General features: G+C 38.1%; 1 protein-coding gene across 1 annotated transcript; it reads right to left on the reverse strand.

Moving 5' to 3' along the window:
* Positions 1–24,700: 24,700 nt before the first annotated feature.
* Positions 24,701–27,499, reverse strand: LOC131624124 (probable glucan 1,3-beta-glucosidase A). The gene is made up of 7 exons (XM_058895106.1): positions 27,134–27,499; positions 26,713–26,832; positions 26,284–26,628; positions 25,924–26,093; positions 25,689–25,844; positions 25,221–25,573; positions 24,701–25,112 (listed from the first exon to the last, which is right to left on the reverse strand). Exons 1-7 carry the CDS (start codon positions 27,323–27,325, stop codon positions 24,931–24,933), a joined length of 1,518 nt encoding a protein of 505 aa, XP_058751089.1. The 5' UTR covers positions 27,326–27,499; the 3' UTR covers positions 24,701–24,930.
* Between the last annotated feature and the right edge of the window lie 119 nt (positions 27,500–27,618).

Here is a 27,618-nt window from a genome sequence, read left to right on the forward strand (position 1 = left end):
AACCTTCGATCCTAATGAGATGGATACTGATACTATTGGTTTTAATGAATCAACAGTTACTTACACTGCATTCATCCAGAAGCACCATGACAAAACGCAAGAAGAAGTTTCTGATGAAGAACATATTGCTTTCTTGGCATTATGGCTCTCACGATGTGCCTTCTGCTCAAGATCCATACAGGTCGCAAAGAGATACCTTTGCATGGCTAATCAGCTACATGCTGGAAAAAAGCTCAACCTAAGCCAGTTACTTTTAGGATCTCTTTATGAAAATCTTAGCGAAGCCTTGAACCTTACCAAAAACTACAAAACTGGCACTCTGCTTTTTGCTGGTCCTTTCTGGCTACTGCAACTGTGGCTTAATGCTACGTTCGAAACTCATCTTCCTTTTCGAGGCAATGTCAACGAAGAAGATAACAAAATTAAGAATCGAACTATAGAAGGAACCAGGTTGGCTTACCTAACTCCAAAAGAAGAAACTGGGAAGCTTCGTGAACATTTTCTAGCATATACAATGATGTTCGCCCAGCGCAATCAGTTCGATCCTTCTATGGCTCCGTTCGTTCACAGAACAATTGGTCCTGAATGGTTTACTCGGAGGTTCCCATCAACATCTCAGGATCAACAACCTGAGTCTATGGAAATTTGGGAGGCCTTTCTGACCCCAAGGTTGTTTTCTCATCGCCTTCGACCATCAAAAGGTCAATGTGTCCTTGTATGCTACCAACCAAATCTGGTTTCGAGACAGTTTGGGTTGGTTCAAGTAAAACCCAAGTGTTTATATGAGAAAAGGAACCATATGTGTTTCCATACCTTGTACCTGACTGAAGAAGAATGTGAATCAAAAATCAACAAATACGTTGGCATCACCAATCTTTCTCCTATTCCTTTTGAACCTGCTTTTTATTCTACACCAGACTTTCACCAGTGGTGGACGGATTACTATACTTCTCAAATCTTTGATGCCGATAGTCTTACTCAAGAACTAACTGCAGCTTTTGCTGATGTGCAGGAGAATTTTCACAAAGGTACTTCGACTCACATTAAAGAAATCCAAGCTTTTCAAAAATTCTTTGAAACTATCTACAGGCCTGATGATCTTAGTCGGACCGTTCGTGAGGCTGCAGTCATTTTGCGCGAAAAGTTTTCCGCCAAACTGGATAAGTTGAAATTGCCCTCGTATGTTCGACCAGAACTACGTTATGAAGTGGCTTTCAAACTTAATCCTCCAAAATTCCCTCCACTGCCAAGTGCGGATTTTGGTGTGGCTCTGAGCCCCCCTTTTCCAAATTGGTTTGTGTGTGGCAACGTTTTAAAAGATCTTCAAGAAAGTACTAAAAAACGTGCTGAACGAGTGGTTCCGACTAAGCATACCTTGGATACTTTCAAAGGACATCTTCATATATATCTTGAACATGTTCGTGTCTTGACTCCAATACCTGAAGGTTTGGATTCAGACAATTTTTCGACTGACTTTTCTTTTCTTTGCTGATATACTGATTTCAGTTTCAACTACAGCTATTGCTCGAAGGAGGAAGATTAAAGAAGCTCCTACCCAAAAGGATTCTGGGGCATCTAAAAGCAACAAACCAAGTGAGAGTGACTCCATTGTTACTGACAAGAAGCCCACGGTACATACCCACTTTATATTCTTAATCTTGTATAATCTGTGAGCAGTACTCATTTTGCTTAATATATATATTTTCCAGAGCTCGAAACCCCCGACAGGTTCGAAACGGAAAGTTTCTTCAACAGTTGTCTCAGATGACGAAGATAAATCTCCTCCTCGTACCAGACAAGGACATAGAAAGAGACAAAAAGCTGTTACCCCTTCAGGAAAAGAGAAAGGGGTAAGTTCCTCCAAAGTTGCTTCTCCTAGCGACAAGGCATCTTCTGAAGAATCTCCTCTGAAAACCGCCAGTAATGCTTTCGTTGTCGAAAGCCATAATTCAAGTCCAGACAATATCCCAACCAAGGTATTTGGGTTTCAACCCACATACTATCTTGTAATTTTAACTAAATGATTAAACCGATATCTTACCTTGTTATTGCAGGATGATGCTGGCACTGCCACTTCAGGTCTTAAGGTTCATGACCTCACTATTAATGTTGATAAACTTCACGGTAATCATAACTCCTTCACTTTCGTCGATAAACTCCTCAAAGCCTTATCCTTACGACTAATTCTGGTTTGTTTAACACAGATATCTCTCAAAACAAAACTCATGTTCTCTCACCAGTCTTCGAAGATGCTAGGCCACTCACCACCATACTGCCTAATGAACCAGTCGAAGAAAGCCAATCTACTGACGAATCCCCACCTACTCATCAAGACAAAAATTTGGAAGAAGATCATCCATTCTCAGGCAGCGACAATGTGAATCCACAACCACATGACAACGAAGACACTGCATCGGAACAAGATGCTATGGAGGAAACTTCTAAACCAGAAAAACACAATCCTCAAGAAACTTCAGCCCTAGACACGGAAACTACTCCTGGGACAACTTCGAAGCCTGCCCCTGCGAAGCCTACTCCTTTGGAACTGGAACAGCTTAAGCAAACTGATCCTCTTAGTTTTCTAAAGGCTATTATGAATGTGAATACTTCTTCGCCTTCAGAACTTGATGTCTCTCCAGCTGTCGTTATAGAATCTGGTGACAAGGGAGACATTCCCAACCTCCTTTGACAGATAAAAGAAAAGTTCTTTGGGGTCAATCTCGTGGATGTTCTTAGCCGGGAACCTATTAAGAGTCACAACTTAAATCAACTCTTAAAGAAAGTGGATTTGTTTCAAGTCTCAACAGAAGTTTCAGAGATAATTGTTTTGCTAGGTTCTCTAGTTGAACAACTCCAGGCCAACATTCTTCGAAAGCAAAATGTCGAAAAGGAACTATCTGAGAAAATGGCCTCTCATGACTCTTCATGGAATTCTGCTGTGGATGCAACGAAACAAGGTGAGGCCCTCAAGATTAAACATTCAGAAAATCAGAAGGCTTTTGATGACTACGAGAAGAACATCAACTCCTGGAAGCAAGAGATAAAGGCCCTCGAAGAAAAGATAAAGGAAGCTGAATATTGTCAGGCAGCCATACAAAAAGCCAACCAACAGGATTTGCTCGAAGTGGTGCAATCGGGGATTAAACATTTCGAAACTGCGCAGAAATTAGTGCCAGAGATTGAAAGATTGAAGAAACACCGGGCGTTACTTGAGCTTCGTATGTCTTCATGGGAAACTCAATATTTGAAGATCAAAAATAGCCTCCCTGAGGATTTTAACTAGCTGTTTCCAATCCTGTATTTTGTTGCATTTTCGTTTTGTAATCGAATCTTTTGTAGAAACATCTATCTGTATGCTTGACTTCTATTTTCATCCCGTCTATGTTTCTAATATTCGCAAGCACTATCTTTTAGCAAATCTTTCAAGTTCTGCCAGAATATATCTTCAGATTTTCCATAGTGATTTTATTTAATGCAACATGTAGACCCTGACTATCCTTCGCAGCATCCTTGCTTTTAGACTTGACGTTTCCACTTCTCTAGCCATAATTATTTATTAAACAGTGACGTCACTCTCTTCAAAACGTCTATTTGAGACGTGCGTGCGTCAGTTTCATGATTACTTCTCAACTTCCAAGGGCGGGAAACGGCGGAAGCCTTAACTCCCTTTTTGGAAAACCAAATGCAGTCTAATCAATCATCAACATTTTAAACCAACCTTTAGTATCCCAGGTCTATATAAAGGGTCTAATATTACTTTCATTTCTTCATTCCTGTGCTTTCTCACATATTAACAACAGAAAAGAAAAACCAACTTCTTTCTCTAAACCCTTTTTCTGAAATGGCTGCACCTCTTTCTTTCACCAACATAAAAGCTCTTATCAAGAAAGAATTCAAACTTTCTGAAGATGAACTTGATAACAACTTCATCAGCCTCGAAAACCTCTTTGTCAACCAAGAACTGGACTTCTACTTTGAAGAAATCCTGGAGGGTCCTGTCTACCCCAACATGTTGGCAGATTTCTGGATGTTTGCGTCTCTACGCATAGATCCTGAAGGTAGGACCACCATTGTTTCTGAGGTTCGACATGCTCATATCAGCATCATTCCCACCACCATTGCCAACCTAATGAGATGCAATAATTCTGGGGAAACTTTTGATGATAACAGCTTCAACATGACTACTCATCTCATGTTGAGGACTCTCATGGACAACGACCCCTTCAGTGCCAAGGTTATCAGGATCTGGCATCAAATGCTTGTGGGTAACTTCCATCCTCGGAGGCTTGATGAAAACAGCATCATGGTTGAAGATTTGGAGTTTATTCTCTGTGGTCTTCGAGGGAAGAATATTAACTTACCTTTGATGATTTTCAAAGGCCTTGTTAAGGCTGTTTCCATAGGTGTCACACGTCAAGGGACTATGACCTGTCTTCCCTATGGGAGACTCCTCTCTTACATTTTCCTTAAGAAAGGTGTAGTGAGGAGGATGCGCAATTCTGGATCCATAGACATGTTCGAAGTCGTAAGCTTGCCTGTGCTGTCCTTGGAGGGTTTAGACCAAAGGATTAATTAGCAAGTGTTTGCCTTAGGTTTTTATGCTTTCTTTTTGTAATCTCAGAAGTTTCTAGATCATGTTCTTTGGATCCTTTTTGTAATGCATGTACTTCTGTGTTTGAATGAAAATATTTTGGTGTTTTCTTTGACTCTTTTCCTTTAATTTATCAACCCATTCTGATTGTAAAGCCATTTTGATCAATGCAACGCATATGTTTTGATACATGCCTGACCATTTTGGCTTTCGTAGTACCCTGAATGTCTACGTTTTTGCAATCTTTACTTCGTACATGCTTGGTTTATATCTCTTCAAATATTTCCCGTTTACTCTCAAGATCCTACGATCTTCTGCCAACTCTTCAATTTCGTAAGCATTGTTCGAAAATACCTTTAAGATTCGAAAGGGTCCTTCCCAGTGTAGGGACCATTTACCAAGTGCCTGATTCTTTCGATCTATAGGTAAAATAACTTTCCAAACTAGGTCATTATTAATAAATGTTTTACCTTTAACCTTTTTGTTGTATGCTCTGGACACTCTTTCCTTTTGTCTTTTTATCATTTCCAGCGCTCGAAGTCTGTCCTCATCCAAATCTACCAACTCATTCATCATTAACTCCCAGTATACGTTGGGAGGAATATCTGCTTGTCTTTGTATCCTTACTGATTGCAAATATATCTCGATTGGAAGTACTGCATCATGTCCAAACGTCAACTGGAAAGGAGTTGTGTTTGTAGCTTCTTTTGGAGATGTTCGACAAGCCCAAAGTGCTTGGTCCAAAGTCTTATGCCAATTCTTGGGTTTCTTTCCCACATGTTTTTTAATAAGGCCAATTATTATTTTGTTTGCTGCTTCAACTTGTCCATTTGCTTGAGCATAGTAAGGTGTAGAAGTAAATAACTTGAAACCTATTTCTTTGGCAAAGTCTTGCATTTTTCGTCCATTAAAGACTGATCCTTAATCAGTTGTTATACTTTCTGAGATTCCAAACCTATATATAATATGTTTCTGAATAAACTCAATCACGGCCTCTTGATCCATATTCGCCAGTGGTATTGCTTCGACCCATTTCGTGAAATAGTCTATTCCTACTAATATGTACCTTTGACCTTTAGACGACTTGGGGTGAATTTCTCCAATCAAATCTAATGCCCATCCCCTAAAAGGCCAAGGTTTCACTATTGTACTTAATTCGTTTGCTGGAGCGTGTTGGATACCTGCATGTTCTTGGCACTCTTGACACCCATTTGCAAACTCTATGCAATCTTTTAACATCGAAGGCCAGTACATCCCAGAACAAAACAAAAGCCATTTCATTTTGTGCCCTGCTTGATGTGCACCACATGCTCCACTGTGTACGTTCGACAGGGCCAGATATGCTTCTGCTTCACCCAAGCATTTCAATAATACCCCTTCCGGATTCTTGAACAATTCATTTCCCATCAGGAAATATGACAGGGCTCTATACTTGATTTTCCTGTTTGTATCCGTCGAAGGATTTTTTAGATAGTTTATTATTGGACTCCTCCAATCTGTATCTGCCAATGAGTCTATGTTTAATACTTTGAATTCTTCTTTGTTGGCATAACCCAATTGCGAATTCTCTAGGTCACTTGGGGAAAGTTTAGTAGACATTGCTCTCCCTCTTACTTCAATCAATTCCTCTAACTTCTCTTTTGATACTTTGTATCCTGAAGCTAATTGTGCCAAGTCGTTTGCTTCTTGGTTATTTATCCTTGATATGTGTTTTAATTCCACATATTCGAATTTCTTGAGTAGCCTATTTGCTATGACAAAATACATGATCAAATTTTCTTTGATGCATTTGTATTCCTTTGTCAATTGTTTAATGACCAATTCGAAGTCTCCTTTAATTTCGACTCTGGTTGCCCCCAATTCTAACAAAGCTTCAAGTCCAGCAATTAATGCTTCGTATTCAGCTTCGTTGTTGGAGCATAATGGACCTTCGATTTTATACTTGAGCTTTGTTGGAATTCCATCAGGAGAAATTATCAACATTCCAACTCCAGTTCCTTCTCTATGCGTTGAACCATCGAAGTATAACTTCCAGGGTTTTAAACCCACATACTGTTGATGACTCTCAACTACTGCATGGTCGACAATGAAGTCTGACACAATTTGACCTTTCATTGCCTTGAGAGGCTGAAATATTAATGAATATTCAGTAAGGGCTAAAGCCCACTTACCAATTCGACTATGTAGTATTGGCTTGGATAACATATGTTTAATAACATCACAATGAGATGAAACATAGACATCAACTGGCTTTATATAATACTTAAGTTTGATACAAGAGAAATACAAGCAAAGGCAGAGCTTTTCTATAGCAGTATATCTAGTCTCTGCATCATTGAGTACTCTACTTAAGTAATAAATGGCTCTTTCGATGCCATTCTCATCTTCTTGCGCCAGCATGCTGCCTATTGTTTTATCCGACGCTGAAATGTATAGGCGCGTGTGCTTCTTCCCATTTGGGGGAGATAAGATTGGTGGACAAGTCAAGTATTGCTTGATCTGATCGAAAGCTTCTTGATGTTCAGCACGCCATTCAAATTTTCCTTGCTTAAGCCGTAGTAGAGGTGAGAAAGCTTGCGTGCGTCCACTCAAATTAGAGATAAATCTCCTTAAGAAATTTATCTTTCCCAATAATGATTGTAGTTCTTTCTTTGTGGACGGAGACTTGGTTTCCATTATGGCTTTCGTCTTGTTCTGGTTAATTTCTATTCCTTTTTTGTGGACTACGAAACCCAAGAAATCACCTGCCTGCACAAAGAAAGCACATTTGAGGGGGTTCATCTTCAAGCCATGTTTCCTCATTCTTTCGAATGATTGGCTCAAATGATCGAGATGACTCATACCCGAGGTAGATTTTACCACAATGTCATCTATATATACTTGCGTGAATGTTTCTATAAAGTCATGGAATATAGAATTCATTGCTCTTTGATAAGTTGCCCCAGCATTTTTTAAACCAAAAGGCATTACAACCCATTCGTAAGTGCCTATTGCCCCTGGGCAACGAAATGCTGTTTTGGATACATCATCCTCTGCAATAAAGATCTGATTGTATCCAGAATATCCATCCAACATGCTCAAATACTCGAAGCCTGCGGCTGAGTCTACTAGCATTTCTGCTACAGGCATGGGATATTCGTCTTTAGGAGTGGCTGCATTAAGATCACGAAAGTCTATGCATACTCTTAATAAACCATTCTTTTTAATTACAGGTACTATATTAGCAATCCATTCAACATACCTTGTAGTTTGGATAAACTTGCAACGTAGAAGCCTTTCGACCTCTGCTTTAATCTTCGAATGAATCTCTGGCGCGAATCTCCTGGGAGTTTGCTTTACAGGCTTCTTCCCTTCTTTTATTGGTAGTTTCAATTCGACCAAGTCTCTTCCTAGACCAGGCATCTCATCATAATCCCAAGCAAAACAATCTCTGTTTTCTTTCAACATTTTGATGACCGTTGCTTTTAGTTCTGGTTCTAGTTTCGCGCTGATGTATGTTATTCTTTTTTGATCCTTGTCTCCAAGATTTACTTCTTCAAGTGGATCTTGAGCCAACATCTTTATGTTCGACGCCATTGGGTCTTTTTCAAATCCCAAAGGTTCTTCGTCGTAAATTGCATCTAACCTTTGACTCGATTCTTCTCTCACGATCTTTTCGACTTGAACCGGGTCTTCACAGAATTCGAAACTCGTATGTATCTCTGACTCTGTTACTCCTTTTTTGGTTAGAACTGCGTCCATCTTTGCATTTGATAGTTCGGCTTCGAGAGCCGCCTTCCTTTTGTTCTCGGCCACGTAAGCCGAAATCTTTTCGAAGAACGAAGACTCAGACATTATTAATGTCATCGTCCTAGCCTGTTGGCCGTACTGCTGGATAATTCTCCAATGGTGCTGTATCTGCTGGACCATCCATGATCTCTCTATCCCACTGGAATCCATTTGGGTGTAAAGTTAAATAGTACAATGCATTCTTATTTGGGGTATACATCTCTTCTGCAGCATGTCAAGGACTTATGTTTGCCAGGTTCCTATCGAAGTTGGTTTTATTCACCTGGTTAACTTCAGCCATATAGTAACTCTGATCTCCTTCGATATTCTCCACTATACCATCTTCCCTCCAAATTGTCACCCTTTGATGCATTGTCGAGGGCACAGCTGCCACCCCATGAATCCATTCCCTACCAAGCAAAAGGTTGTAATTTGCTTTTGCTGGTATAACCATGAACATAGTTGGCCTTGTGACTGAGCCCACTGTCAAATTGGCCTGAACGACTCCCAATGTTTGTCCTATCTTGCCTTCGTAGTTAGATAAGACCATGTTATGTGGCCTTATATCAGTATCGAACATACCAATTTGTTAGACGATGGCCTTAGGATCTAGAGGGGGGGTGAATAGATCGTTCACAGTTTTGCGGAGTTAAATGACTTTTCAGCGGAAGTGATTCTGAATCGACTCGCGTCTATTCCGAACCACTATCGAAACGATTGTATATGTGTTTAAAGCCAGTCGAAGACTTGAGATAAGTGATAAGAGTATATGTTGCAGAATCAAAGCGTTGCTCTTATTGAAAATCAGATTAACTTCTTGTATGATGAACAATATTTGCAATGCAGTAAGAGTGATAGAAACAAATATACAAACACTTGGTGATAATGATCAAATTGATGGTGATTCAATATGTGATGGATTGTGATGTTTATATAGGTTCTTAATTCACAATCTTAACACTCGAATCGTTGATCAATTTGCTATTATAACCAAATATGAACAGAATGTAAATGAAAAAGTAAAAGCGACAAGAACACGATATTTGTTTAGGCAGTTCGTCGATCGTCCTCGCTACGACTACGTCTGCCCCCAATTCCAAATTGAAATTGGGTAATCTTTCATTAATGTTGAAAGTAGTATATACAAAGAAGATAACAAAGCGATAAACGATAAACCAATTATGTCGATCCTTTGAATCTTCTTCCCCCTTAATCTTAAGCAAGATCAAGGTTATCCAAGAGCTTCACTTTGATTCCCTTCTGCAGTGTCTTGATTCCTTGAACTCCCCGTTCCTCAATCGTTACACTCAGCCGAATCCTCAATGAACGTCTCTTGATAAAAACCCCCAAGAACCACCCGTCGTGGAGGACAAAACCCGCAGATTTTATTCACCAACAAACCCCACAAACCTTCACCCACTAGGAATCTTCAATTCCGTTCCATGGACGTTATCGAACTCATCACTAACCCGCAACGCAAGAATGATTATGTGTAATTGTGTTGGAGATGATGAAGAACGAAGATGAGAAGCGTTTGTGTATCTTTCAGTCGTTGGTGTTGTTTAGAATAATGAACCTTTGATAATATATATGATAGCTTAACAGTTGGAGATGAGAGAAACAGAATTTTTGGCATTCTTGATCAGTTAGGTCGACCTCTTGTAGAGCTTAGGTCGACCTAGCAGTGCTTGCAGAATTTTGCTCCCAGTTAGGTCGACCTGTTTAAGGAGTAGGTCGACCAGAATCCTCTTCAAATGCATTCTGGGGACATTTTCTCAGATTAGGTCGACCTAGTTGTTGTGTAGGTCGACCTAGCAGACTAGTATGTAAATTTCATCAATTTAGGTCGACCTAGATGATGTGTGAGTCGACCTAGCAGAAGTATATGGATTTTTCTCCATTTTAGGTCGACCTAGGTTGACAGTAGGTCGACCTAACTGCTGCTTTTCTGCATTCTTCTTGTTTTGCTTGTGTTGAGTCAACCTATAAGCATAATAGGTCGACCTGTTCTGACATGAGTGATCAATGCTTGCTTTTCTTTGAGTTTTCTGCTTCCACCTTGTTGCTTGTATGCTTATTGAGTTTGCCATGAATCAAAAACATCTTTGTGATTGTAATCTTGTATTCACATACTCCCCCTTTTTGATGATGACAAACCAGTAGTCGAGGCTTTGGTAGTAAGAGATAAAGACTCAACAATGCTCCCCCGTACATTCAGCATCTATTTCTCGACAAGGCAATCTCTCAACAAAGCTCCCCCGTACACTCAACATCTATCTCCCCCTTTGTCAACATCAAAAAGAGATACAACGAAAAGAGAAAAGTAACGGGAGAAACATAGATAAAATGCTAGCATTCATAAAAAGGTAGCCAGTTATAGCATGAGAGTCAAATGAGCAAGAGCGATATATGTATGAAGTCACTATAAGCATGTTAATTGATAGCATATTATAGTATCAATAATATTTTTGGAAGTGAACAACAATAACGTTACCGCTTTCTCAACTTTAATGGCAGCCTTTAATCAATGTGGAATGACGCCTGGCTAGATGATGAACTACCTTTACGCTAAGAAAAATGTTAGCAAAAGAAAACATATATATATATATATATATATATATATATATATATATATATATATAAAGTAAAGGAATAATATTAAGAGAGAACAAACGTAATTAGCCCAAATTAGAGATATCGAGTATCCCTAATTCCCTACGAATGTTGAAGTATTGCTCCGTTGCTAGAGGTTTGGTGAAGATGTCAGCTAGTTGCTTCTTGCTTTCTACATGTTCAAATGTAACGTCTCCTTTTTCTACATGATCTCGTAGAAAGTGATGTCTTATTTCAATATGCTTGGTACGTGAGTGTAAGACAGGATTTTTACTCAAGTTTATGGCACTTGTGTTATCGCACATGATAGGTATGCGATCAAGCTTAATACCAAAGTCAAGAAGTTGTTGCTTGAGCCATAATATTTGTGCACAGCAGCTTCCAGCAGCTACATATTCTGCCTCAGCAGTAGATAATGCAACCGATACTTGTTTCTTGCTATGCCAACTTATTAATGAATTTGAGAATAGATGACACGTTCCACTGGTGCTTTTTCTATCGGATTTGCAGCCAGCAAAATCTGAATCATAGAATCCTACCAAATGACACTCATTTCCCTTTGGATACCATAGGCCATATGTAGTAGTTCCACGTAAGTATCGCAGAATTCTTTTGACAGCTTTCAAGTGAGATTCTTTTGGACAAGATTGATATCTTGCGCACATACACACACTAAACATGATGTCTGGTCTTGAGGCAGTAAGATACAATAGTGAACCTATCATACCTCGGTATAATTTCACGTCAACCTCTTTACCTTTTTCATCTTTGTCTAGATTAGTATTTGTTGCCATAGGTGTGTCAATTTCTTTTGCTTCACTCATTCCAAATCTTTTGAGCAGCTCCGTACAGTATTTAGTTTGATTCACAAATGTTCCATGACTGAGTTGCTTGATTTGTAGGCCAAGGAAGAAATTTAGCTCACCCATGAGACTCATCTCAAATTCACTCTGCATAAGCTTAGAAAAATCTTTGACAAGTTTTGCATTAGTCGACCCAAATATAATGTCATCTACATAAATTTGGACTAAGAGAATATATTTATCTTTTCTTTTAATAAAGAGAGTAGTGTCAACTTTACCCCTAGAGTACCCTTGACTAAGGAGAAATTTGCTCAAACGTTCGTACCAAGCCCGAGGGGCTTGTTTAAGACCGTATAGAGCACGTTTCAGCTTATAGACATGAGTTGGATACATGTAATTCTCAAAGCCGGGTGGCTGAGCAACATAGACTTCTTCATTTATATAGCCATTTAGAAAGGCACTTTTAACATCCATTTGGAATAGTTTGAAGTCTTTAGAACAAGCATAAGCAAGTAAGAGACGAATAGCTTCGAGACGTGCTACAGGAGCGTATGTCTCTTCATAATCAATACCTTCCTCTTGATTATAACCTTGGGCAACTAATCTAGCTTTGTTTCTAGTAATAACGCCGTTTTCATCAAGTTTGTTACGAAAAACCCATCTAGTGCCTATTACTTGATGATCTCCCGAATGAGGGACTAAGTCCCAAACATCATTCCGTTTAAATTGGTTTAATTCTTCTTGCATGGCCATTAGCCAATGCTCATCAAGTAATGCATCCTTAGCGTTTTTCGGCTCAACTTGTGAAACAAAAGCAAAATGATGACAGAAGTTACTTATCTTTGAGCGTGTTGTAACGCCCCTTGAGATGTCTCCTATTATATTGTCAATTGGATGGTCTTTCACATTTGTCTAGGCTTTGGGAAGTTCTTCATTGTTTGAGATGCTTTCTTTTTCATTTTCATTGTGAGACTCATCTTTCTCTCTCTCAGCATCTTTCTTTACAATACTTTCATTCTCGTCTTCCTTATCCTTGACAATGTCTTCAGTGGACGGACCTACACTTCCTTTACCAAGTATGGCTCCCCGATTGTTATCTCCATAGGTGACATACCCCTTTTTCTTTGCTTGAAACTCAACGAAAAGAGATAGGTCTCCAGTCATGTGTCTTGAACATCCGCTATCAAGGAACCACAACCTTTCGGCGATGTCAAGACACTTTTCCTGCAAGATTAATTTAAAGAGGGAGGTCCCCAATTTTCATTGGGTCCTTGGTAGTGAGTACACAATTTGTTGCACTTAGGCAACCATTGAAATACTCCTTTAGGAACTAAAATTCTCCTAAATTTGCATTTTTCAATGGTATGTCCCTTTTTGCAACAATAATGACAGGTAATATGATGAGAATATGGAGTTTTGCTAGTTGATACTTTTGGTACAAAAGTGTATTTACTATATAAAGGAGTATACGATCTTTTGAACTTATTTGGATCAACCGCAAAAGTCACTTTTGGTTGTAGAGCCTTGTCTAACTTGGCTTTTAGATCTCTTACTTCTTTTTGCCAAATGTGACATGTCTCACAACCAAACCATGATGTAGGATCTATTTCAACTTTGTCCTTTTGAATGTCTAGCATAGATTGTTTTAAAGCTTCCATATCCTTTTCGGTTTTCTCAACTTTTGATTCAAGATATGAAAATATTTTCTTATTTGAGGCCAAAAGTTTGAAAGCTTTAATTGCATCTCTATGTAATTCTTCAAAAGCAAGTTTTAGTTGAGAATGAGATACCTTATCTACGAGTTCAGGTTTAAGATGACTTACAGCTTTCTTTTTCTTGTGTTGATGAGCCATGAAACATAGGTTTGCTGATTCTTCTTCATCGCTTGATGAGCTTTCACTAGATGAATCACTTTCCCATGCTATGTAAGCTCTTTTAGATTTGTTATGACCTTTGCTTTGGTTCTTCTCCTTTTCTTTCTTAAGGTATGGACAATCCGGTTTGTAGTGACCGGCTTTCCCACAATTGAAGCAAAGACCTTTGATTTTCCCTTGTTGTCGTCATCTTGTTTGAACATGTTTGATTGCTTTCTATAGTTGATCAAGCCTTTGTCGGAATGTTTTGCTCCATTTTTCTTTAGATATTTGTTGTATCTTCGCACAAACAGTCCCATTTCCTCATCATCGGAGTCTTCGTCATCACTTGTGTCACTATCCTTTGGCTCTCGTTTTGAGGTCTTGGAGCTCGAAGCTTTTAGAGCTATTGACTTCTTCTCTACCTCTTTCTCCATGTTCTTTTCTTTCTTTGTCCTTTTCTCATGCATGTCAAGGCATTTAAGGTGTTGTTCATGTTCCTCTAGTTTACCAAATAGAGTTGTGATGTCTAAAGTGTTTAGATCATTTGCTTCCTTTATTGCTGTAACTTTGGGTTGCCATTCCCTGTTCAAACATCTTAAGATTTTGTTAGTAGCAACTGCATTGGAAACAGGTCTATCAAGAGAATTTAACCGATTTTTCAGATGAACGAATCTCTTCTGCATGTTTTCGATGGATTCACCATCTTCCATGCGGAAGAGTTCGAACTCTTGAGTTAACGTATTGATCCTAGCTAGTTTGACATCATCCGTTCCCTCGTGGGCAACTTGCAATGTGTCCCACATAGCTTTAGCTAATCTACAATGGGAAACGCGATAGTATTCATCAACTCCTAGAGCTGAGATTAGAATATTTCTCGCTTTCCAATCGTATGCATATCTCTTTTCATCTTCAGCATCCCAAGTATTTTCTGGTTTTGGAACAACTGCACCAGCTGCATTTGTCATGGTGATCTGAAAGGGACCATTGACAATAGCTGTCCAGATGTTCCTATCAATTGCATTGATGTGGACACACATACAATCCTTCCAATAGCCATAGTTTTCACCGTTGAAAACTGGAGCTCTATTGTGAGCCCCTTTAGGTCCGGAAGCCATCTTTCCAATAAGTGTTTCACGTAGCACGAAATAAACCAGAGCTCTGATACCACTTGTTAGACGCTGGCCTTAGGATCTAGAGGGGGGGTGAATAGATCGTTCACAGTTTTGCGGAGTTAAATGACTTTTCAGCGGAAGTGATTCTGAATCGACTCGCGTCTATTCCAAACCACTATCGAAACGATTGTATATGTGTTTAAAGCCAGTCGAAGACTTGAGATAAGTGATAAGAGTATATGTTGCAGAATCAAAGCGTTGCTCTTATTGAAAATCAGATTAACTTCTTGTATGATGGACAATATTTGCAATGCAGTAAGAGTGATAGAAACAAATATACAAACACTTGGTGATAATGATCAAATTGATGGTGATTCAATATGTGATGGATTGTGATGTTTATATAGGTTCTTAATTCACAATCTTAACACTCGAATCGTTGATCAATTTGCTATTATAACCAAATATGAACAGAATGTAAATGAAAAAGTAAAAGCGACAAGAACACGATATTTGTTTAGGCAGTTCGTCGATCGTCCTCGCTACGACTACGTCTGCCCCCAATTCCAAATTGAAATTGGGTAATCTTTCATTAATGTTGAAAGTAGTATATACAAAGAAGATAGCAAAGCGATAAACGATAAACCAATTATGTCGATCCTTTGAATCTTCTTCCCCCTTAATCTTAAGCAAGATCAAGGTTATCCAAGAGCTTCACTTTGATTCCCTTCTGCAGTGTCTTAATTCCTTGAACTCCCCGTTCCTCAATCGTTACACTCAGCCGAATCCTCAATGAACGTCTCTTGATAAAAACCCCCAAGAACCACCCGTCGTGGAGGACAAAACCCGCAGATTTTATTCACCAACAAACCCCACAAACCTTCACCCACTAGGAATCTTCAATTCCGTTCCATGGACGTTATCGAACTCATCACTAACCCGCAACGCAAGAATGATTATGTGTAATTGTGTTGGAGATGATGAAGAACGAAGATGAGAAGCGTTTGTGTATCTTTCAGTCGTTGGTGTTGTTTAGAATAATGAACCTTTGATAATATATATGATAGCTTAACAGTTGGAGATGAGAGAAACAGAATTTTTGGCATTCTTGATCAGTTAGGTCGACCTCTTGTAGAGCTTAGGTCGACCTAGCAGTGCTTGCAGAATTTTGCTCCCAGTTAGGTCGACCTGTTTAAGGAGTAGGTCGACCAGAATCCTCTTCAAATGCATTCTGGGGACATTTTCTCAGATTAGGTCGACCTAGTTGTTGTGTAGGTCGACCTAGCAGACTGGTATGTAAATTTCATCAATTTAGGTCGACCTAGATGATGTGTGAGTCGACCTAGCAGAAGTATATGGATTTTTCTCCATTTTAGGTCGACCTAGGTTGACAGTAGGTCGACCTAACTGCTGCTTTTCTGCATTCTTCTTGTTTTGCTTGTGTTGAGTCAACCTATAAGCATAATAGGTCGACCTGTTCTGACATGAGTGATCAATGCTTGCTTTTCTTTGAGTTTTCTGCTTCCACCTTGTTGCTTGTATGCTTATTGAGTTTGCCATGAATCAAAAACATCTTTGTGATTGTAATCTTGTATTCACACAATTCTCTTTAGCATGTATTGAGGCATTAGGTTCACCGCTGCTCCCCCATCGACTAGGACTTTATTAATGCCAACATTCTCAATTTTAGCCCTGATATAGAGTGGCTTCAAATGATTTCGCATACCCTCATCAGGCCTTTCGAAGAAAGCGTTCTGTTCTTCAACTGCACCATTATTCAGCACATAATAACACACAGGCCTGTGCTTCGCCATTTCCTCGATATCAGCCTCTTCACAGTCTTCAACTTCAGTCTCCTGATTAAACTCATGAGGGAGTACGGATACAACGTTGCAATTGAGGTTTATAGACGACACTCCATCAGAATCGAAATCATTTGTCATTCTATCCTCTTCTTTCCAGGAATTGGAGCGCATCTTTTCTTCTTCGTCCAAGATCTTTTCAGCTTCGAATAGCCTGCGTTCCACCGGAGGTTTGTTTGACTTTGCCCCCTGGTGTGGGACTTGGTTGCTACTAGACTCTCCAATCTCCCTTGGTTTGTATTCTCTTTGGGCCTTCTTCATTCTCTGATGCCTTCTCCACTGGGATCGGGACATAGGATTTTTTCCTTTGTAATTCTCCAATCGATACGCCTCTCGATTTGGTTTTTGAAATTGCTTCCTATATGCCATTGCAGTTCTTCCTCCTTGGTCCCAACTTCGCCATTTGTTGTTTCTTGCATTAGCTTGCACCCATCTATCCCTGGGTGCATCTGCAGGGACTTTGAATGTTACCCTTCGAGCTCTAGGGTGTGGGCTATCAGGCCTCTTCGTTGGAGTCCATATGTCGAAACCGTATAGGTTAGGACGCAACCCCTGAGTTTCTCGACCCATGTAGCAGTACACACGTTCGAATGATCTTGCCAGCATTTCATCATAGACTGCCCCACATCTGGGGCATAGTGCAACTTCAGTGTTTCCTTTGTGGCATCTGACCAAAAATCCTACTAAGCTTTCCTCCATCCTTGGGTACACTTGTAGTAGGGGACTTGGTTCTCTCCCTGGGTGTTCCCATCTTTCGCGTCGAGCCCTTTCGAAGTTAGCTTCGACCCTTCGATCCAGCATGATCGAACACCTTGGACACATCCATTGTTTTCCACCATTCCTCTCATGGCAATTCCAAAGGTAGTCTTTGAGGCTTTCACCTTTTGGAGGAGCTTCGATGCCCCCATTTTGCCTCGTCATCCATGTCTCTAATTCGCCAAATTCAGACACTGGACGTCTGGCGCTGACCATGTTAACAACTGCTGGAGGAACTTCAGAGATTTGGATTTTCTGGAGTTTCATTCTGAGGTCTTCAGTGGCCTCACTGTTCTCTCCCTTCGACCCTTCAGGTATCTCTGTCTTGGAAGATTCTTCAACATCAGTATTGAAGACTATATCATTATTTAGGCTCTCAGTAGCCTGCTTTCCATTGAACATTGTTTTGGTTTCCGCAACTTCGACTTCAGATGCCCCCACCATGTTGATATCTTCTAGCTCACAGAGGCTAGCGTCAGCAATGTTCAGGGGATTGGTGTCGACCTTCATGTGACTCTTGGTCTTGTCAGCAAACTTCAACCTTCCATCTTTGATAGCATTTTGAATTAGATCCCTGAAAAAAAAACATTGTGAAGTTTTATGGCCTAAAAAACCATGATATTTACAAAAACCTCTTTTCTTTCGTTGTTCCAACGGAGGAATTTTGGAATTTGGAGGCAGTATCATTTGGCCATCTTTTACCAGTAAATCAAATATTTCATCACACTTGGTAACGTCGAATGTATAAGTTTTCTTAGGGAACCTATCATTCTTATCGTTTTCTACTGGATTTTTTCCATTTGCAGGGTTTAGCAATTTGCAGGCATAAGGTGGCGCTTCTTTCAACTCAGCTAAGTCTATTTCGACTTCTTCAGGGTTATACGAGTCATTGAAAGACTCATCATCAGCGTCTTCGGCTTCGACGTACGCTACCCTTTCCTTTTTATAACTTTTATTTGCTCTAACCTTTTCTGCCTTCAAGCGTTCGACCTGTCGAACCCTATCTGCCAACTGGGCCATATCCCTAAGGTATTGGGTATCTAGTTTCTTTCTAATTGAATAATCTAGACCACCCGCAGCCATTTCGACTAGTTCATGCTCTGGGACTGTTGTAAAACACCTTGATTTCAACAGACGGAACCTATTCAAGTAATCATCAATTGGTTCTGTGAACTTTCTTTTAATACTGGCCAATTCTTTCAGACTTATCTTAGTTTGGCCTATGTAGAATTGTTCATGGAACAGCCTTTCTAAGTGTGCCCATGCATCTATTGAATTTGGTGGCAGGGTAGTGAACCAAATGAAAGCATTCTTTGTTAGCGAACTAGGGAAATATTTGATCCTTAGATCTTCGTTTCCTGCTAAGTCCCCTGCTTCTGTCAAATATCTAGCAATATGTTCCACCGTTGACTCGTTAGTTTCGCCTGAAAACTTTGTAAATTTGGGTACCTTAGTGCCCTTAGGCAACTCTATCTGCATGATATAATCTGATACGGGGGATGTATAATTTGGACGTCGAAGTCCAGTACTAAGGCCATTATTGGCCATAACCCTTTCTATCATGGCAGTTAAGTTATTTTCTGTAGCCAGATTTTCTCCTCTGACTCTTTGGACAATCTCATCTGGATGCTCGTCCCTACCCACGATCCTTAATCTGGGTCTCTCTTCTTCCGTTTCCTGTCGAACGGGAATGGCTCTTTGATTTGAAGCCTCTAAGTTAATTACTGGAGTTCCTTCGGTCATCTCTGTTCTTCGTGAGGGGCCTACATCTCTAGTGGCTGTCCTAGATGGTGGAACCACATCTTGTATACGTTCCAAAATGGGCCTCTCTTCTTGATTCGAAGGCTGTTTGTCTTTCCTTCTTGGTTGTGGCACTCCCATGAAATCTGCCATTCGATTCATTTGGGATGATATCTTTTGGAAAGTCTCCACATTATCCCGATTTGTATTAGCAATATTTGTGGCTAGTGGGTTCAAAATTGAAGCCAATTCTTTGGCCAAGACCCCTAACATATCATGGTTGCTTGCATCCATTTCTTGCCGAAATGCTGCTTGGTTATTTGTGGTAAAATGGGGCATCTGGGTAGAAAAACTAGTGTTGTGTGCACTTCGATCCACTGAACCAACATTCGGTGAAAACGTCGCATTGTTAGTTGTGGCATATGTGGGCCCTGCCCCTCGTACGCCTGTTCCAAATGGATATGGCATTCCGTATGGATTATTTGGCCTCCACTCGAAAGTAGAATTCGTGCCTTGACCAAACAAGTTATTTGCAGCATTTGTCGAGGAAAACGGTATTTCCTCTGCGCTTGTGGATGAAGGTGCGGTTGTCGATACTGAAACTGGAATAGTCCCTGAAGGTCCTGTATTATTTTCAGGCATAGCCTGGGAATTATCTGCAGGTCTCGATCCATTTGGACCCGGTGTATCCCGTGTTCCCTGACTAGAAGTCGAATTTGCCGCTCCTGATCCTGAACCTTGTGGGGGACCTTGGTCACCCCCTGCACTGGCCGTAACGACCATTTTCTTGTTGTACCTTCGTTTGGGAATCGGTTGTGCACTGTTCGTTAACTTACCGTTCCTAAGGTTCATACAAGGTCTTGATATTGTCTAGACAAAAAATAAAACAATTGATTAAAAACAATCTGCTTGACACTGTCCCACTGGGCGTGCCAATTTGTATACGGTGATTTCCGGTAAACAACCGCTAGTCTTCCAAACTATAATAAATATGATTTGGTTACTCGCAGGATCGACTAGATTGATCCTAGGACACATAGTCAAAAAGATTGTTATCAATGGTCATTCGAACCATAGTCATGATTCGTCTTCGTTAATAAGAATTGTTTCGAATAAAACGAGTAATCTTGACAATCACTTGGTTATACGTAAGTATAATTTCAGTGAAAGGATAAGTAAAATAACATATGAAACGAAAGTATTGTTAAAGCGTAAAGAATCTTAAAATGCAGGAATATTAAATACTTCAAAAGTAAATGACATGAAAGTAAAAATACAGAAATGTAAATGGCAAGAAGTAAATGAAATGTAATAATACTGAAAGATATTTGAAAACGAAAGAGAATACACATGTATTAAAATGGTGGTGTCATACGTACATTTTCTCAGCGAACTCTTTCTCTTAACACTTGATACTTGAGTAATATGTGAGTGATTTGTACAAAATAAACACACAGAATCCTAACATTAAGACTCCTATTTATACTAATTTCGACCTTAACGGCCCTACGCTAATCTAATGCCACGTTTCTCATAAGAACTCCAGGGACGCCATCTGTTATTTAGACAGTTACGAAACCGTCTTCGAATTTCAAATCTTCCCGCCTGAGTCCTTCTTCGACGCGTGGCAGTGTATTTAAAAACACTACGAAAACACGCTAAGTAGTAATACTTGAACATATTTCATAAATTTTGTCTAAGTCCTCAAAGACATACACTTCTACTAGCTTCAGTATTCATTATCTTCATAACGAACTTAGAAGTCTTCATTCTTGAAGCATGGCCATCAGGAGCCATTCTTTTATTTTTAAGGGATGGTCATCAGTAACCATCTTTCCTTCGAATTTTTACTTCTTCGAAGAACCAAATTTGTAAAACGAAATCTTCAGCTAACAGTACCTTGATCTCATGACATATTTTCTAGGCATTGAGTTTCACATGTCCGAAAAGGGACTACTCATGCATCAAAAGAGGTATGCTCTTGAGATATTGAATAAGTTATAAATGGAACATTGTAATGTGACAATTACCTCTGCAGAGCCAAGATTTTAGTTGGAAAAGAATGAAGGCGAACAATATATTAATCCAATGTAGTATAAAAAACTGATTATATCATTGCGGTACTTGTACAATACGATACCATACTAGCCATTTAGTGTTGGCATGGTGGGTTAATTTATAGGGAAGCCAAAGGCATCATAATTGGTAGAAATCAAGAGAATTCTGAGATACGTTAAAGGTTTGATTGGCCGCGGAATTCTATTTCCCGCAACAGATAAAGGTAGAAGTTGCAAATTGCTTGGTTATACCAACTCAAACTAGTGTGGAAATAAAGATGATGGAAAAGTCATTACTGGATACATATTTATGTACAACAAAACACCAATTTCTTGGTGTTAAAAGAAGGAACCAGTTGTTGCACTCTCTTATTGCGAGGTTGAGTATATTGCAACGTCTGTGTGTGTGTATGTCCAACTACATGGTAGATGAATTTGATGAAAGATTTGTGCAAAAAAGAGTATGAATTTGTGACTTTGATGATATATAACATTTATGCTATAAACTAGCTAAGAATCACATTGCACATGGGAGAAGCAAGCATATAGAGATGAGATTTCACTACTTGAAAGAGCTTGTAAGTGAAGAAAAATTGAAGTTGGGATATTGCAAAAGTGAATACCAAGTGGCTGATTCGCTAACCAAAAGAGTAACATTTAAAGTGTTCAAAAGGTTGAAGGAGCGCATGAGTATGAGAGATTTTGAGGACTTGAATTAAGGTGGTATGTTGAAAAAAATAATATGATTCAAGTCAGTGCAATAGGTTGCAGTAAATATGTTACATGTTACACCCCTGTTCTGCAATGATTCGTTTTCAGACTGAGATTTGGAGCAACAGGTTGCAGTAAATGTGCAATGAGTTACACCCCTTCCAGCCTAAGTATTTTTTACACAAAAATCTAGTCACTACTACAAAAAGCGCTTCTAACATCGGGCGCGAAATGTATTTTACCTCAGAAAAAGCATCGAGGTAACGAATGGAATCTTGAAAAGTAATGACTTAACACCTCAGTTTTTAAAACACCGAGATAAAGGTTTGTTATGGCTTATGTCCGAACCCCAGTTTTTGCACTTTTATTATTTACAAAAACTAGCGAATTTTTTATTGCAGTTTATCAAAAAAACCGATGGGTCATTAGTTTTTATTATAATAAAACTCGTCACAGTGTTTACAAAGAATATTACATTAATTGTCCATGAAGATCATATGTTGGATCTTCAATTCCTTGATATTCTGGGCAAGATCAAATACTGGGATGTGGAAACCTCTTATCTCAAAACAAAACAAAACAAAATGATTTGTTAATGGATATTCACTATGGATCACTAATGGTGGATTCTTGAGCGTTGATGACCTTTATATGGACAACAAATATTTGTTTAAGGCCATTGAATGAAAATAGTGAATGAAACATTTAACTATCATACAAATTGTATGAGTATTAATCTTTACGAGAATGAAAGATTTGTTTTGTAATTTCTATTTTAAAAACAAAGATGTTCATTATGAAATTAGGAACGTAGAGATGGCGTTTATGCATTGAAAGGGCGTAAACGATAATTGACTTAGAAATTCAAGTAATTAGTTTTGAGATTGTGAAAACATTTCTAAGCTAATTGAGAAATCGATTTTATTTTATAAAAGGTATTTAAACTTTCAAATCATGTTTTTGGGTTTAGAGTCCAGACTCTAGTGACGTGCCGACAAAAGTGGGCATTACCACTAGTTTTAGTACTTTCTACAAAAATCACAATTCTCGTGGCAATCAATACGACAATTTTGTATGAGTGAAGTAAGGGGACAAGAATTATAGTCTTGGACTCTTATTTTTTATATTAAGAAAATCAAATATTATTTCTTTTTTGCTCAAACAAACTGATTATCACATAACATAGACACGATAGAGAACCGTAATTAATCATTGGTCTATGAGGACAATAACTCTTTTTCTTACTTCAATATTGTCGCACGCTTGCGAAAATTGGGCTTGGAAAAGATGTTGTAAATGTTGGAATAACGGAAGATCTTGAAAAGTTCCTCGATTAGCTATCAGAGGAACAAAATATTCTATGCAAGAATTGATGGAGAAGTCATATAATTGGATCATCTTCTACCCAATTAATATATATATATATATATATATATATATATATATATATATATATATATATATATATTTGACATATTTACAAATTATTATGATATTAAATATGTATTTTTAGTTTTATTATTTTTCATTCTATTAAATAAGTAATTCTTAGTATATTTTGACTCTATTAAATATGTCTTCATTAAAAAAATCATATTAGAATATGTATATTTATTATGTTTTTTGTTTGACAATTTATAATTTTTTATAAAATATTCTAATAACAAAATTAATTAATAATAATAAACGATGAAAAGAAAACAATAGGCAGAAAGAGCTATATTGTCAATCTTAAAATGAGATGAGTTTTGCTACCTTTAAGGCGCCAAAGGCACCATACCTTTAGGTCTATCTCTCTCATCATCATATTCTCTCTCATCCTACTTTCTATTTTTTATTGACTTTCTCTTTCTTCAAAATTGAGAAAAATGAACTAAAGGCATGGTGCCTTTGGCGCCACAAAGGCACCAAATCCTTGCCCTCTTAAAATCTACGCTTGTACTTGTAGATATGTCAGTGAGGTTCAAATTTATTTAAATTAAAGTAAGCGGTGCACAAGGTACGTGGTTCAAAGTTGAATATAATATAGAAAACAAGTGTAATATAAAGAATCCAGGGGGTGCAAGTGAACCCCCTCGAGTGTACCTAGCTCCGCCCCTACTTCTATCGGAGGAGGTGGAAACTTGTTAGCTTCAGCGCCCGCAACAGAGGCGTGATGTTCATTGTGACATCTAGTAATCTTCGATGTCACCGTGGTTTCACAAGTTTGATATCTGATTCGTTCGGGAAAGAGATCGATGCTTCATGGGAAGAGGACCAATGATCTTATCCGTTCGAGAAAAAGATCGGTGTTTCGTGAGAAGAGGGTTCATTCAAAAAGAGATTGGTGTTTCGTGAGAAAATATCGGTGCTTCGTGAGAAAGAGTTCAATATTTGTCATAATTGTTCTTTTTTTTTGTTGAAGAAATGGTATAAATTAGTTTCCAATTCACACAACGACAACATTATTCCGTTCAAGAACTAGAGATAAGTGATGAAATGATGGAATAGAGCTCAAATGTAGAGGATCAATCTTCCAATTTAGTGGATTAGACTCTAGTATAATAGATAAGGAGTGGATCTACAAGGTTAGCAATCCAATACTTTAGTATGTGAATTTTTTTTCACATAGATACTATCTGTATCCGTGATAAGAAAATGCACTTTAACAAATTCCCAAATATGCCACCTATAAAAAATTAGAACACTTCTCTATCTAAAACAAGTCATAGGCTTATCTTTAAATAGGCATTAATAAAGAAATAATACTTAATAATTGAATAAACATAGATAGTTGATATGAAATTATAGGAGAACAACTACACAATAGAGGTATGCATACGAACAAAATGGATTTACTAAATTTTTTTTTTTTTTTTGGATTCAATATAGATTCCCGTGATAGCAACAGTCGAATTATACATTTCTAGTAAGGATCACTATTTTCAATCTTCTTTATGAAACAATCTATTTGTTTCTTCCTTTGTGGATCACAAAGAACCCATAAAAAATCACAAAGAACTACAAGTCCCAAAACTAAGTTGAATCTAATTTTATTTTTTTAGGATATAGAAACAACTTTCTAAAGCTTTATGTAACCATTATTAATCATCCACTCAAGACTCCAATGCAGGTTTGCATTCTTAAAAGCCCAGTAAGCCCAACCAAATGTTGCTCGACCGAAAACATCAATTTGGGCCTTGCCAAATCTCTGGAAGTCTTCCTTCGTAGCATTCTTAACTCGCCAATCAGAAACCCATTCGCCTTAAATTCAAAATGGATCCATTTTAATAAGGTGAATTTTTATTTACCGGACACAAAATTTTTAACACATTCATATGGAAAATTAAATTGAATCATTTTAAGACTTACCAACAAAAGTAAGAGGACCATTTGATGTTGTAATAAAACTCAAATCTGATGAGCGGTTGTTGTAAATAAAATCAATGTTCTGTTGTGCAGTCATGTTTTCAAACGAATCATCAAAAATGTTGTAGTAATGGACATCAATCACGGACCGCGTAAAACCATTAGCAAGAGGAAAGAGTTCCTTGTGCTCTGATGGTCCAAGTCTATTCGACATAACCACATAAGCCGTGGTCGAGTGTTTCCGCACCACATCATAACCAGCTTTATAATATTTGTTCAAGATCTCAAGTGTCACACCAGGAGACAGTGGTTCGTTTAAGAGCTCAATTGCATATAGGCTAGGACTTTTTGCATACCTATAACACATGTTGTAAATCATCGATTTGAAATAATTTGAAATATAGAATGCGTGGTTTATAAAACAATGTGCAAATATATTGTCATGTTTGAAGGATGGCTATATATATTAACCTTGCAGTTAGGAAACTTATAACATCAACAGTTTGTTGGATGTTTTCATCTGATTTTCCCCATTCTTGTGATCCGTCTCTTGTCGAGCTATGTTGAAAACCATTTTGAGAACCAGGTGCAGCATGAAGATCAATAATGATTTTCAATCCATATTTTCTGCATATACATAAAATTATAAATATTTGCATTTTAGAGTTTAGTTTTTTCTAAGATTATAAACACTTAATGGACTTACTGGGCCCATGAGAAAGCACTGTCTAGTGAGTGCAATGAACCTCCAACGTAAGGCCATGGTGGAGTTGGGTCACTTGCTATCCACCAACCCACTGGAATTCTAACTGCATTTAATCCATTACTAGATATGAACTTGAAATCCTCTTCAACTATAAAAGTGCTCCAATGCTCCTTAAAAAAGGGAACGCGAAAACAACCGCAACAAAATGTTGTTAGGGCTACGAAATATTGTTACGGTCACAAGTACAAATCACTTAAATATTCTTTATAAATTTGTTCACACTGTCACGACTGCAATCAGAATCGCAACATGTGTCCAGACTAAAATTGCGAAAACATGTTTCTTGTACCTAATACCTACCTTCATAACTTGTGCAGCTTTTGTAGGGCCATAACCATTTGCTATCTGGAAATCACCTTGCAATCTTGCAGCAATTGTCAATTCAAAAACAGTTGGGTCATTATCTTCCCATCCTCTAACCTCTGAAACATCAACTGTCACCAACTCCTCTGATTTTGCCTGCAAGTAGTATCCATTTGATGCTTTGATTCGAACAAGGGTTGAATTATCATTTTGCTTAACAATATGGAAAGTTTCAGACTCAGTGGAACTATTGGTAACTGCAACAGCTTTGATCTCATCTAAGCCTACAAACTGTTTGTTGAAAACCCTGAACCGGAAAGTTTCCTCATTTAGCCTCCACAACTGCATATCATCAAAGCATATTAATATTATCATGAACAAATTCTTATAGATAAATCAATAGTAATTAGGTTATATATATATTACTCTAAATGTTTCCCAACTTGAAGCACTTGTGCGGTTTGCAACAAGAATAGTGCCTCCTCCAGACTCTGCACATAGATATTTCCCTGTTGTCACTGATTTGAACTGAAGACCAGTTCCATCCTATAAAAAGATATTGAGAAATAAAAAAATTCTCATGATCATATGATTCATGAATGAAAATATGGGACTATAGTAAGACAAATATCATAAATATTTCTAGGACCTATTTATAATATTTTTAAATAAATAAAATATAAATCATAATATTATACAGAAATAGAAAGTAAACGGACAATAAACTGCGCTGCTACTCTTTTTTAGATAACAAAATCAATCCCCTTACTTTAAAAATAGATTAATGTTTCTTACAATTGGCACTATAAATATAGTAATTGTTTCATGTAAAAGAAAATATACTAACCAAAAAGTCTTTATTTGGAATGGCATCAAAGAGAGAAGGTTTCATCCAACCTTCAGTTACCAACCAACCACCAAGACTAACTGCTTTCACTCTAAATTCTGAATCAATTCCTCTCCCATGTGTCATAGCAAACAACATAATCAAACCAACAAACCATATATTGATGTTCATAATCCTAGAGTTTATCATCATTATGAATCTTTGATCTTTGTCTCAATATCCTCACACTTTGGTTTTTCAAAAAATATGGGGAATTATATATAGAATGAATGGTGAAAATGAGTCAAAATCTAGAAACTCTTGACCAATCATAGGCTGCTAGAATATTACAATAACATTATTATATCTCGAATGGTTTTCAGTGTAGAAGCACAACATTTTGTCGATAAACATGATCATTTCACACTACTATATGAGTTTTTATTTTTATTTTATTCCTTTTATTTTCGTTAAATTAATCATTATATGTATTTTTGGTACTAAGA

Source organism: Vicia villosa, unplaced genomic scaffold, assembly GCF_029867415.1.
Source record: "Vicia villosa cultivar HV-30 ecotype Madison, WI unplaced genomic scaffold, Vvil1.0 ctg.000106F_1_1, whole genome shotgun sequence".
Classification (NCBI taxonomy): domain Eukaryota; kingdom Viridiplantae; phylum Streptophyta; class Magnoliopsida; order Fabales; family Fabaceae; genus Vicia; species Vicia villosa.